We start from the raw sequence: 13237 nt of genomic DNA on the forward strand, positions 1-13237 counted from the left end.
GGGTTCAAGCAATTCTCCTGCAGGCTTGCCATGCCTGGCTAGTTTGTTTTGTATTTTTAATAGAGACAGGGTTTTGCCATGTTGGCCAGGCTGGCTTAGAACTCCTGACCTCAAGTGATCTGCCCGCCTGGGCCTCCCAAAGTGCTGGGATTACAGGTGCGAGTCACTGCACCTGGCATTCACCACAAATGTTATTTGAAGCAAATATTTGATCTTATATATGTTCTATGATGTATTTAACCAGCCCCCTTGGGTGATAGGTTATTTCTGGTTGTTTGCTATTATAAACAGTGCTTCAGTGACCATTTATATGTATACAATGCTTTTTCAAGTAATTTTGTAGGGTGAATTCCAAGTATTGAAATAATTAGGTCAAAGGATATATACATTTTCAGTTTTGTTTTGTTTTTTTTTTTGAGACAGGGTCTCTTTCCGTTGCTCAGGCTGGAGTGCAGTGGCTCACAGCTCACTGCAGCCTCTGCTTCCTGGGCTCAGGGGATCCTCCCACCTCAGCCACCCAAATAGCTGGGACTACAGGTCTGTGCCACCATATACAGTTCATTTTTTTTTTTTTTTTTAGTAGATATGGGCTCTCCCTGTGTTGCCCAGGCTCATTTTCAATTCTGATACTGAGAAACCATTCTTCGCAGAGATCACACTGATTATATTCATGTCAGTGGCGTATGAAATTACCTACTTTTGGCCGGGCGCGGTGGCTCACGCCTGTAATCCCAGCACTTTGGGAGGCAGAGGCAGGTAGATCACCTGAGGTCAGGAGCTCGAGACCAGCTTGACCAATATGATGAAACCCGTCTCTACTAAAAATACAGAAATTGGCCAGGCGTGGTGGCGGGCGCCTGTAATTTGGGCGCAATTTGGGAGGCCGAGGCGAGTGGATCACGAGGTCAGGAGATCGAGACCATCCTGGCTAACACCGAGAAACTCCATCTCTACTAAAAATACAAAAAACTAGCCGGGCGTGGTGGCGGGCGCCTGTAGTCCCAGCTACTCGAGAGGCTGAGGCAGGAGAATGGCATGAACCCGGGAGGTGGAGCTTGGCAGTCAGCCGAGATGGCGCCACTGCACCCCAGCCTGGGTGACAGAGTGAGACTCCATTTCAAAAAAAAAAAAAAGTACCTACTTTTTCATACTCTTATCAGTCTTCTCAAACATTTTGACAATTTGATATTTACGCATATTTAAAATCGTATAGTTTTTCTCTAAACTTCTGTTTTAATGAGACATTTTGATAACCACAAGTCCTTTTTCAAAGTCTGCAGATTAATGAGGAACTATAATGATCTGTTAGTTTCCTTGTCTAAAACAGGTACAGACTCAAATGATTCAGAATAAGGTGAACAAACCAACCAAAGAAGGTAAAATAAATGCAAAAGAAATTAACATAAAAAGAAAAATCTATCAATACTGGCCCGGCGCGGTGATTCACACCTGTAATCCCAGCACTTTGGGAAGCTGAGGCGAGTGGATCACTTGAGGCCAGGAGTTCAAGACCAGTCTGGCCGACATGGTGAAACCCCATCTCTACTAAAAATACAAAAGTTAGCCTGGCATGGTGGTGGGCACCTGTAATTCCAGCTACGTGGGAGGCAGAGGCAGAATTGCTTAAACCTGGGAGGTGGAGGTTGCAGTGAGCCAAGATCGCATCACTGCACTCCAACCTGGGTGACAGAGTGAGACTCCATCTAAAAAAAAAAAAGAAAAAAAAAAAAAGAAAAAAACATTAATACTAACATGGTACTAAAGAGAAAAAAATACATATATATGAGAAGGCAGTAGTCATCTTAGAAAGAAGGGTGATGCCATGTTTCCCTTCTTCAACTGGTATGTGATGCGAACTTGCCCAAGGGTGGCTAGGAAGTGGGTGACCCCCATTCTGAACTCAGCTCTGTCCTCAAGGTCCAGCTCATAACCACCAGGCCCACTGGGTCACAAATTCCAGCTTCCCCATTTGAAAAGAAAATCAGGTTTGCAGGGGGTTGTCAGCCCGCCTTATTTATCTCACACGGTTGTTAGAGGACAAAATCATCTTTTGTTGGGATTAATAGTTAATGTATGTAAATGACTAAACTTGGCCTGATTGTCATATAAGAATAAAGTACAAAAGCCCAGTTTCCTCAGGCCTGTTTCCTCACTGCAGCCTCCACCTCCTGGGCTCAAGCGATTCTCCTGCCTCAGCCTTCCTAGTCCCCCTGCCTTCCTTACTGCCTCCTCAGGCAGGTACTAGGAGGAGTTGGACAACTCTGTCCATAGCAGGTGTTAGGAGCAGGGACCCACATCCCTGTTTCCTGGTAACTGCCCTGGGACACATCCCTGACAACTGTGCAGTGGGACTTTTTTTTTTGAAACCGAGTCTCGCTCTGTTGCCCAGGCTGAAGTGCAGTGCTACAATCTTGGCTCACTGCAATCTCCGCCTCCCGGGTTCAAGCAATTCTCCTATCTCAGCCTCCCGAGTAGCTGGGATTATAGGCACCCACCACCACGCCCGGCTGATTTTCATATTTTTAGTAGAGACAGGGTTTCACCATGTTGGCCAGGCTGGTCTCAAACTCCTGACCCCAGGTGATCCCCCCACCTCGGTCTCCCAAAGTGCTGGGATTCCAGCTGTGAGCCACCGAGACCTTTTCTAAAGATAGCACCTACAGTCTCAGACATAGAGCCCTTTCCCAAACTAGCTAGACTTTTTTCACCACAGTGAGAAATGGATGAAATAGGCTACAGGAAGCTTTCCTACCCTACCGAAGATGGAATACCCCTTTGGATATAGATCAGACGGGTCTCGATTCAGACCCCACCCCGCCACTTACTCTGGCGTGAGCTTATTTCTTCATCTGTGAAATCCTAGTGTTCTGTCACGTGGCAAGCGTAAGCACGCCATCCATGGTATCTGTTTCTCTTCATTACATGTCTTCTTTCTAGCCCTTTCCAGTATTATTTTCAGATGTACCTAATATAGAAACTCCAATGAACAGAGCTATTTAGGAAACACAATTATCACTGAGTGTGAGTTACAAAAGGTTTTACGGTTGGGATTAACCCATGTTGGTAATTATTTTTTAATTTTATGAGTATACCTTTCTGCTTTAGCCTATCATTGTGAACATGACTGGTCACATTTGTCTCTGACACATGAACATCCTGTAGGAAACAAGAATGATCTTCAGGTCATCGTACTTCTTTTTTTTTGAGACGGAGTTTCACTCTTGTTGCCCGGGCTGATGTGCAATGGCACGATCTTGGCTCACTGCGGCCTCTGCCTCCTGGGTTCAAGCGATTCTCCAGTCTCAGCCTCCCAAGTAGCTGGGACTACAGGCACCCATCACCACACCCAGCTTATTTTTTGTATTTTAATTACAATACAATGTAGAGACGGGGTTTCACCATGTTGGCCAGGCTGGTCTTGAACTCCTGACCTCAGGTGATCCACCCACCTCAGCCTCCCAAAGTGCTGGGCCCATCCCAGGTCATCTTATTCTAAAGAGCAATTTCCAGGGGTGTCCAAGGGAGAGAACACAGTCATGGGTTCTTAGCTTCTGTTTCTGGTTGGGCCAGTAAAGCCCCTTCCTCATCCCCCTTTTCCATGTATCACTAGACACGGAAACCAAAAACCATAGCCTCAGGCTGCCAAAAGCCTAAAACAAAACAGAGTAACAACAAAATAAGGTGGGTTGGACAAGCCTGATACAGCCTTAAGCATATGGGATCTTACTGAGATTGTCCTGACCCCCAAATCATATCCCTGAAATTTTGTATTTTTTACTATCTCATTGTTTTACATGTAAAATTATTCTAATAAAAGCAGAATATGAGGGGAGGCGGGGTCTAATATTACATGGGATCATTTCAAATATTTGGTTATGGTGCCTTCTCCCCAGCCTGCTTTCCTTTAAGGGTGCCCAATTTCTCTCTTCAGCAATGCATGCTTCTATGCACGACTGGCGCGTGGGGGGTTTTGTGTGTGTGTGTGTGTGTGTGTGTGTGTGTGTGTGCGCGCGCGCGGATGCCTTCTATTCTTTAGGACAGAAAGGTGCCGTTGACCATGAGCCCACATCGAATGGTGCAATGCTATCTTCGGCCCCATAGAAGAACTTGGAAGACGCAGCTTTACCTGAAAGTCTTGAATGGCTCCTCTTTGACTCACTGAGGCAATGGAGAACAGTTTCACGAGGGTGGCTGTCCCTCTGAATTGTGCACTGGTGAACCTAGAAGGGAAACCTCCTGCTACAATAACACAGCAAGGCGATGTGATGAACACTTTTATTTACAAATATAATTAAAAGCTCTGACAGTTATCATGCTCTTCCTTGGAACCTGAAAAATGTTTTGTTTTGTTTTTAAAGTGCATGCAAAAGAAGTAAAGCCTTTTTTTTTTTTCATCATTTTTTATTGTAAGAAAATACACAGTTTGAAAGTGTGAATAATGCAATATTTATGACCAAGAAATGGGACTTAGGAAGGGGAAGGGAAGTAAAGAAAAAGATCAAGATGATCTGATTGAGAGACAGTGTTGAACTCCAAATACTGAATTGGAAAAGGAGGGAGGTGGGGAGGAACAGGAGGAGGAAGTAAAAAAATTTGATCAGAGAAACAGTTAAAATACAATATGAAAATAAGTAATACCTCTCCTTAAATTCCTTCTATACACAAAATACACGATTTGCCAAAGCCCAATTTGTGCTACTGGGATTCTGTGAGCTCCTTTAAGTGTATTCACATCCTCTGCAACAGCAGAAAATGATTATGATACAATCAGAATATGCTGAAGACAAGTTAAACTCTTGCCAGCAGGTTCTTAAAAATCACAAGATCTCTTCACCCCACCCACCCCCCATCCCCCAAAAAGTAATAATATGTCACCACTGATATGTACATCACAATTAGTTTCTGTAAAATGTATCAAATTTTCAATCTTTAATAAAACTTTGTTTTTTTTTTATTCCTGATGAATAAATACCAAAAAAATAAAATAAAATAAAATAATGCAGCAGCTAGTTAAGGTGTAAGGCTGCGGATATTGTGTCTCTCTCCCCCTTGGCATTTATTATTATTTTTTTTTGCTTTACTTTCACAGATTGGTGGTAATGAGTGATTGCTTAAAGCAATATACATCCATTTTTTTTGTTGTTGGTTTATTGGTTTTGTTAAAACTGTCTCCAAAGTTTTCACTGAAACATTTTGAATCACATCAATACTGTGACGTGTACTATGAATAAAAGAGACGGCCAGGTTTTGGCCAGCACTGAAAGTTGACACGGGGGGAGGAAGGGGGCCCCTGATGGAGTAAGAATAAACAGGCACTAGTCCGACACGATGTCAGTAAGAGTAAGAGAGAGAGAGAGTGAGAGCAACGCCCGTTAAAATGGGGAATGTGGTTTTGCAGGGTCTGAATTTTTTTCTGTTTTCTTTTTCTTTTTTTTTTTGTAAATGGCAAAAAATTTAATCTCATCTATAGTCCTCCTTAGGAAAATCTAATGTAACCAAATTCCCAAATCCCATTCTGAGGCTCTCCATGTCAAAAGTTTCAATCTCTCGCTCTTGCCTTTCCAATAGGTTCTTTATTCTCTCGCTGCGTTCCTTCTGAAGGGCAGCCAGCTCCTCTTCAATCTGAAACAAGCACAATGCAGTTCTTAATGGAAAGCATTTCCTAACAGGCACCCACATGACGTGCACACACATATAGGCACACACATGAAGTGCACACACACACAAGAACTAAGGGAGGACCGAGGAAGGCTGGCCGAGTCCTGTGATCAATGCATCTAAATCATTATATTTAAAACTTGCTCACAAGAATAAAAATGTCTGGGGTCCACCTGGGGCTGGCAATGCCATTCTAGCAAGCCCAGCAGCTGGGCGGATCTAGGTCAGTGTCCTGTGTGAGGGGATGGCTCAGGAGAAGCTAAAAGACACTCAAGCACAATTGGATTGTGCTGCTTTCCCACAGAGAGCCAAATGCCTCCTGGGTCATTAGTAATTTAGTTCTAGAACAGGAGCTGGGAAAATAGTCTGTTATGTTGGTCTCAGGGAACTACTGGAAGAAAGTGCAAATAACTGGTTAAGCAAATAAATGCTTAACAGCTTTGAGATGCCTCACGAAATCTTTTCTACTTCATATTCCTCAGAATATCTAAAGCAATGCATATTTCAGTTGGGATAACATTTATTATGCATGGCAATATCAGCCTATCATCATTTTAATTTTTTTTTTAAAGAGCCCTGCTGGTGATTTCTCTCGGTTTAAAAATAGCTGAAAAGTCAAATCTATTATACATTTGGCTTCCTCGTGCCATTTGGCAGCCCTGCTATCAGCTCACAGTACCTTTCAGGTGTCACATCAATCCCCCCAAGCAACCCACGCCATTCCTTTGGCTGGGAACGTTGAGGGTTTCCTAGCAGAGTAGGAGAAGGACTTAGGATGTGGGGTCAGACATGCGTGCCTTGGTGTTTCGGCCTGCAGAATGGGAACAGTGCCTACCTCACAAGGGTACCAGTAGCATAAAGCAGATAAGTGAAAAGTGCCCAGTTTAATCTCCAACTAAGGAAGGCTGCATATACGGCAGTTCCCTCAGCCACGCCCCCTTCCACCCAGTGGCATGGGCCCCCCGGTAACGCTCTCATACCTTCTGCCCTTCCACCCAGTGGCATGGGACCCCGGTAACGCTCTCATACCTTCTGCCCTTCCACCCAGTGGCATGGGCCCCCGGTAACGCTCTCATACCTTCTGCCCTTCCACCCAGTGGCATGGGACCCCCGGTAACGCTCTCATACCTTCTGCCCTTCCACCCAGTGGCATGGGCCCCCGGTAACGCTCTCATACCTTCTGCCCTTCCACCCAGTGGCATGGGCCCCGGTAACGCTCTCATACCTTCTGCCCTTCCACCCAGTGGCATGGGCCCCGGTAACGCTCTCATACCTTCTGCCCTTCCACCCAGTGGCATGGGCCCCGGTAACGCTCTCATACCTTCTGCCCTTCCACCCAGTGGCATGGGCCCCGGTAACGCTCTCATACCTTCTGCCCTTCCACCCAGTGGCATGGGCCCCGGTAACGCTCTCATACCTTCTGCCCTTCCACCCAGTGGCATGGGCCCCAGTAACGCTCTCATACCTTCTGCTCAAGATGTGCTCTGCGCAGAGACACCCTCTGCTCTAGCTTCTGGAGCTCACGTTCATGTTGTGCCTCTGTTTGCATCTTGATTTTGCTCTGGTAGGCGTTGAGCAGCTCCATTTCCTGCTGGAGCTGTAGCCTCAAGGCCTGGCATTCTGCTTCTTGAGCCTCATCTAGCCGTAACTGTGGGCACAGAAGACACACACGGTCATGCACCCTTGCCTATGGCCCTTGGTGGCCTACAGCCCCTGGTGACTACTGGAAGAGGCTTCCTCACTTGGATTGAAATTGGTTCCCCCCTCAAAAACAGAGATGCTCTGGGTACATCTGAGTTAGGAATCAAAAACAGTCAAGTCTGCCCAGTGGGCTACAACGTACCAAACACATTCTTTTCAGTGCGGTCTGAAACCACAGCAGCAGGCGTCAGGAAGGTTACAACTGCGGGCTTTGGAGGTAGGCTCCTGGGCTTGAATTATAGCTATACCATCCACTTGTGTGTGTTACACCTTGGCATATTACCTACCTCGCTAGATCTCATGTGTTTCATCCTCAAGAAAATAACAAGAATAGTTCCTATTGTCTGAGATTGGCGGGAAGATTAAATGAAAGAATTCATATAAAATCCTAGGCACGGTTCTCAATGCATTACAAGTGTTCAAGAAATAGTAGCAGTTATCATTATTTTGGTTTCAACTGATCATGTCCTTATTTCAAGATCTTTAACCCTAAAATCATTTAGATACGCTTAACTCTAAAAAAATGAATCCAATTTCCATAAAACTTGAGGGATATACCACAGTACCGTTATGCTCCAAGTAGTAATGTTGGCACCTGTTGTCGGCTATAAAAGTTACCTTGCTAGCCAGCCAATCCAAAACTCCAAGTGGTTCAAAATCTCTTCCCTGGCTGCTGGCTCACCTCTGTTATCTCACTGCTTTGGGAGGCCAGGGTGTGAGGATTGCTTGAGGCCTGGCGTTCAATACTAGCCTAGGCAATATTGTGAGAGCCCCATCTATACAAAGATTTTTTTAAAAACTAGCCAGGCATGGTGGCATGTGCCTGTAGTCCCAGCTACTTTGGGAGGCTGAGGCAGAAGAATCTCTTGAACCCAGGAGTTCGAGGCTGCAGTGGGCTATGATCACAGCACTGCACTCCAGCTTGGGAGACAGACTTTGTCTCATAAAAAGAAAAAATCTTTTCCCCACAGAGGGTAGGTACCCTTGATAATTTTAGGAGGCATAACTGCTTTGAAGCAATGCCTGAACTTTGTCTTATACAAGATACCCAGATCCTGCGTGGAGAAAGAACCAAGTAGAAGTGCCAACTTCTCAAAGCAGAGTTGAAGGCTTCGGACCATCAGCAGAACAGTGTTTAGGAATGATGACCCCTGGTCACAGGCTTGGTTTGGTCCAATTTTGGCAGGCCCTCAGTTTGGCTGAGAACTGAGATTAGAACCCTTGAATCAGTCCATCTACCCTGAGCTTATCTGTGTTTCCATATTGACCACTTTTCCAAGATACTTATTCTCCACCTTATGTACAGTTTGTGACAATATACATATCTTGATTGAAAAATTACTTTTCAAAATGTTATATTAAAACAGTTTTAGAAGGGCCGGGCATGGTGACTCAAGCCTGTAATCCCAGCACTTTGGGAGACCAAGGCCGGCAGATCACGAGGTCAGGAGATCGAGACCATCCTGGCTAACATGGTGAAACCCCATGTCTACTAAAAATACAAAGAATTAGCCGGGTGTGCTGGCGGGTGCCTGTAGTCCCATCTACTCGGGAGGCTGAGGCAGGAGAATGGCATGAACCTGGGAGGTGGAGCTTGCAGTGAGCCCAGATAGTGCCAGTGCACTCCAGCCTGGGCGACAGAGCGAGACTCTGCCTCAAAAAAAAAAAAAAAAAAAAAGAAAATAGTTTTAGATAGTTATTTGCACATGTCTTCTTTTAGTACTTCTGGAGAAACATACTATAGAGATTAAAGGAACATAAAATAAATTATGTAATATTTCCAAGGTACCGTCTAAAAATTAATCCTAACCAGGTTTCATTAAAACCCTTAAAGAGGACAGATAGTTCTCATTTTCCCAGTAAGGAATGAAGGGATAAGAGACATTAGACACAATACATAGTCTTTGGCAGGAACAGACTCACAGGTAAATGCCAAAGGATTTACTGGCTCCCAGTGAAGGCTGTTATTGATTCCCTCTTGATATGGGAGGTTCCTTATCAGTGAAGGAAGTGGAAGTCCTATTCCACTTGTCTGCATTAGTTGCTGTACGCCCCGGCTAAGTGGGTGAGAGGTTCATTCTATGGTCAGTTTAGACCATCAAAACATCTTTAAACATTCAGAACATCTCCATTTCCTTTTATTTCTGGCATGCTATTATTATTATCAGTAACTGGTACCATTGTTCTGTACCAGCTCCGACTCTGACGGCCCAGTGCTAGAAATCAGATATTACAGGATTTAGTATTTATCACCCAAGGTTACACACATCAAATCCATTAAAAAGTTGTTTTTCCTTGCTTTTTGAGACAGTCTCACTCTGTTGCCCAGGCTGAGTGCAGTGGTGTGATCTCAGCTCACTGCAACCTCTGTCTCCCAGGTTCAAGTGATTCTCCTGCCTCAGCCTCCTGAGTAGGATTACAGCTAAGTGCCACCAGGCCCAGCTAAATTTTTGTATTTTTAATAGAGATGGCATTTCACCATGTTGGCCAGGCTGGTCTCAAACTCCTGAACTCAGGTGATCCGCCTGCCTCGGCCTCCCAAAATACCGGGATTATAGGTGTGAGCCACCGTGCCCGGCTCCATTAAAAATTTTATAAGAGTATAGGTGAATATGTCTATTCTTTACAGTGGCTTACACTGAGGAAAAATATATGATAAGAGGCAATATAATGTAGTAGCAGTCAAGCATATAGGCGTGCAGATTTCCCCCAAGATGGGTTCAAATCCTAGCTCCACCACTAGTTAGGTATGTGACCTTCCCCCTTACCCCCAAGCCAGGGGTTGGCACACTACAGCCCATGGGCCAAATCTAGCCTGGTGCCTGTTTTTATAAATATATATATATATTTTGAGATGGAGTCTCACTGTGTCACCAGGCTGGAGTGCTGTGGCGTGATCTTGGCTCACTGCAACCTCCAACTCCCTGGTTGAAGCGACTCTCCTGCCTCAGCCTCCTGAGTAGCTGGGATTACAGGCACGCGCCACCATGCCTAGCTAATTTTTTTGTATTTTTAGTAGAGACGAGGTTTCACCAGGTTGGCCAGGCTGGTCTCGAACTCCTGACCTCAGGCGATCCCCCTGCCTCGGCCTCCCAAAGTGCTGAGAATACAGGCATGACCCATTTCGCTCGGCCGTAAATAAAGTTTTATTGGACACTGCTAATACTCATTAATTTATGTTTTGTCTATGGCTGCGTTTGTGCTACAATGGCAAAGCTGAGTAGCTGTGACAGAGACCCTGTGGTCCACAAAGTTAATTACTATCTGTCCCTTTACAGACAAAGTTTGCCAACTCCTGTCCTAAGCAAGTTGCTTTACTTCAGTGAACTTCAGTTTCCTCACAGGTAAATTAGGGTCAAAACGGTAACTACTTCCAAGGGGTTTCACAAAAATGAAATGAGGTAACACTTACGAGATATTTACCATTGTACTTGCCACATGGTAAGTAGTCAGTGAAGGATACTGTAATGATCACACACTTATCTTCTCCCTGTCTCAGAAGAAAGGGCATTTCTCTCCTTTTATTCGAGGGTAATCATTGACCTCTATTTCTGATCCTGTTCTCTCTCATCTTATTTATTTTTTTTAAGAGTCCCAGTCTTGTTGTGTTGCCCAGGCTGGAGTGCAGTGGTGTGATCATAGCTCACTGCAGCTTTGAACTCCTGGGCTTGAGCCTCCCAAGTCACTGGGACTACAGGCATGTGCCACCATGCCTGGCTAATTTTTGTATTTTTTGTAGAGACAGGGTCTTGCTATGCTGCCCAGGCTGGTCAAGAATTCTTGGCCTCAGGTGACCTTTCCCACAAAGTGTTGGGATTACAGGCATGAGCCACTGTGCTTAGTCTCTCCCATTTTATATAACAAACATTCATTGAACGCTGGCTGTACGCCACACATTGTTGCAGATGCTGAGAATATAAAGAGTAACAAGACAAAAACCCTGTCAACCTCTACATCTCTCATCAACTTCTTCCTTCTCTTTGCCTTTCACCTCGCTCTCCACTCCTTTCCGCGCACTCATTCTGACCCTAACCCTCTACTTCTACCGCTCCCATTGAGGTAACCCATGATGGTCTGGAAGTGGTCCGTTACCTGACCTTCCAGCAGCATCTGGTATTGCCGACTGCCCCTTCCTTCTTGAAATCTTTGTCTTCTGAGATACCACAACTTCTTGGTTTTTGTCTTCCCTGCCTATTCCCCTGCCAGTAGTCCTTACCTACCTGGCCCTTAAATGCGAGTGTTCCTAAGGTCTTTGTCTTGGGCCCTCTTCTTCCTCTAACCGCTCTTCCTAAGAATCTCATCTATTTCAAAAGCCTCATTTACCATCTACATATGTGCAAATGACTCCCACACGAAACCTCTATTTCAGACTTTCCTTCTGAGGTCCAGACGAGCTCCTCTAGTCTACTAGAGACATCCTCCCCTGGATGCTTCCCAGGCTCTCAGGCTCCACACAGCCAACACATCACCTTTTCCTTCCCACTCCCCAATCTGTTCCACTTCCTTTTTTACCATATAGGTAAATATAGGTAGACCATCGTCTACTGTTTATTTTTGAGATGGAGTCTGGCTCTGTCGCCCAGGCTGGAGTGCAGTGGCGCCATCCTGGCTCACTGCAAGCTCTACCTCCTGGGTTCACGCCATTCTCCTGCCTCAGCCTCCCAAGTAGCTGGGACTACAGGCGCCCGCCACCACGCCTGGCTAATTTTTTGTATTTTTAGTAGGGACAGGGTTTCGCCATGTTAGCTAGGATGGTCTCCATCTCCTAACCTCATGATCCACCCGCCTCGGCCTCCCAAAGTGCTGGGATTACAGGCGTGAGCCACTGTGCCTGGCATTTTTGTTTTTTTTTGAGACAGAGTCTCACTCTGTCACCCAGGCTGGAGTGCAGTGGCATGATCTTGGCTCACTGCAACCTCTGCCTCCTGAGTACAAGCAATTCTCCCGCCTCAGTCTCCCAAGTAGCTGGGATTACGCAAGTGTGCACTACCACGCCCGGCTAATTTTTGTATTTTTAGTAGAGATAGGGTTTTGCCATGTTGGCCAGGCTGGTCTCGAGCTCCTGACCTCAGGTGATCTGCCAGCCTTGGCTTCCCAAAGTGCTAGGATTACAGGCGTGAGCCACCATGCCCGCCCATCATCTACTGTTTTGTTCAAACCAGGGACACTGGACTGTCTACATTCAACCTGTCATTAAGTACTCTCAATTCTACCTCCCACCAAATTTAGTAACTTTCCCCTTCATCCCGACTGCCCCTTTTCTAGTCTAGCTCCCACTCCCTCGTACCCCGGGTAAAAGTAACTTCACAAATCATCTCCTAATATCCATTCTTCCCATCTCCCAAGCCATTCTCCATGTCACCAGAGTGATGGTTCAGAAACACAAATCTGATGTCACTCCCTGCTTAATACTCTCCAACGGCTTTTCGCTGTTTCGGATAAAGACAAAAATTCTTACCAAAGCCTGAAAGCCCCTACGTGACCCAGCCTGTTTACCCCTCCAGTCTTGTTCTCACGTTAGTCCTCTCCTAGTTCCCTACATCCCAAACATAATAGATTTCTGTGAATTCTTCCGAAGTGCCACTGCCTTCCCCATGTTCACACATGTGTTCCTCATGTGTAGGTTCCTCAGCCTACACAGCCATTGCGCCAGGGAGGCCTCTCCTGACTCTCCAGACCAGGCGAGCTCTCCTGTTTGTACTCTGTTGGCACCTTGCTCTTGCTCTGCCATTACATGGAGTAGACTTTTCCAATGTCTGTTTCCTCCATGCTTCCATAAACTCCATGAAGACGTGATCCATGACTGTCTTATCCACCATAGTATCTCCAGATGCCTGGTACATCATGTAGGCACTCAGTGAATACTTGCTGGATGGAT

At 45.6% G+C, this 13237-nt stretch overlaps 1 protein-coding gene across 7 annotated transcripts in view; it reads right to left on the reverse strand.

Moving 5' to 3' along the window:
- Positions 1-4261: 4261 nt before the first annotated feature.
- The window catches only part of TAOK3 (TAO kinase 3), a 232875-nt gene continuing 223899 nt past the window's right edge, over positions 4262-13237 (reverse strand). For 6 of the 7 annotated variants that reach the window (XM_005572369.4, XM_005572368.5, XM_015431618.4 and 3 more), the window contains 2 exons: positions 7124-7306; positions 4262-5622 (listed from right to left, as the gene is read on the reverse strand). In XM_005572369.4, coding sequence (XP_005572426.2) covers positions 5461-5622; positions 7124-7306 — 345 coding nt within the window. In that variant the 3' untranslated portion in view covers positions 4262-5460. Of the gene's footprint in view, positions 5623-7117; positions 7307-13237 lie in introns of those variants that run through there. The other variant, XM_045366060.2, reaches the window with a different exon arrangement.

The sequence above is a fragment of the Macaca fascicularis genome, chromosome 11 (genome assembly GCF_037993035.2).
Source record: "Macaca fascicularis isolate 582-1 chromosome 11, T2T-MFA8v1.1".
Taxonomy (NCBI): Eukaryota; Metazoa; Chordata; class Mammalia; order Primates; family Cercopithecidae; genus Macaca; species Macaca fascicularis.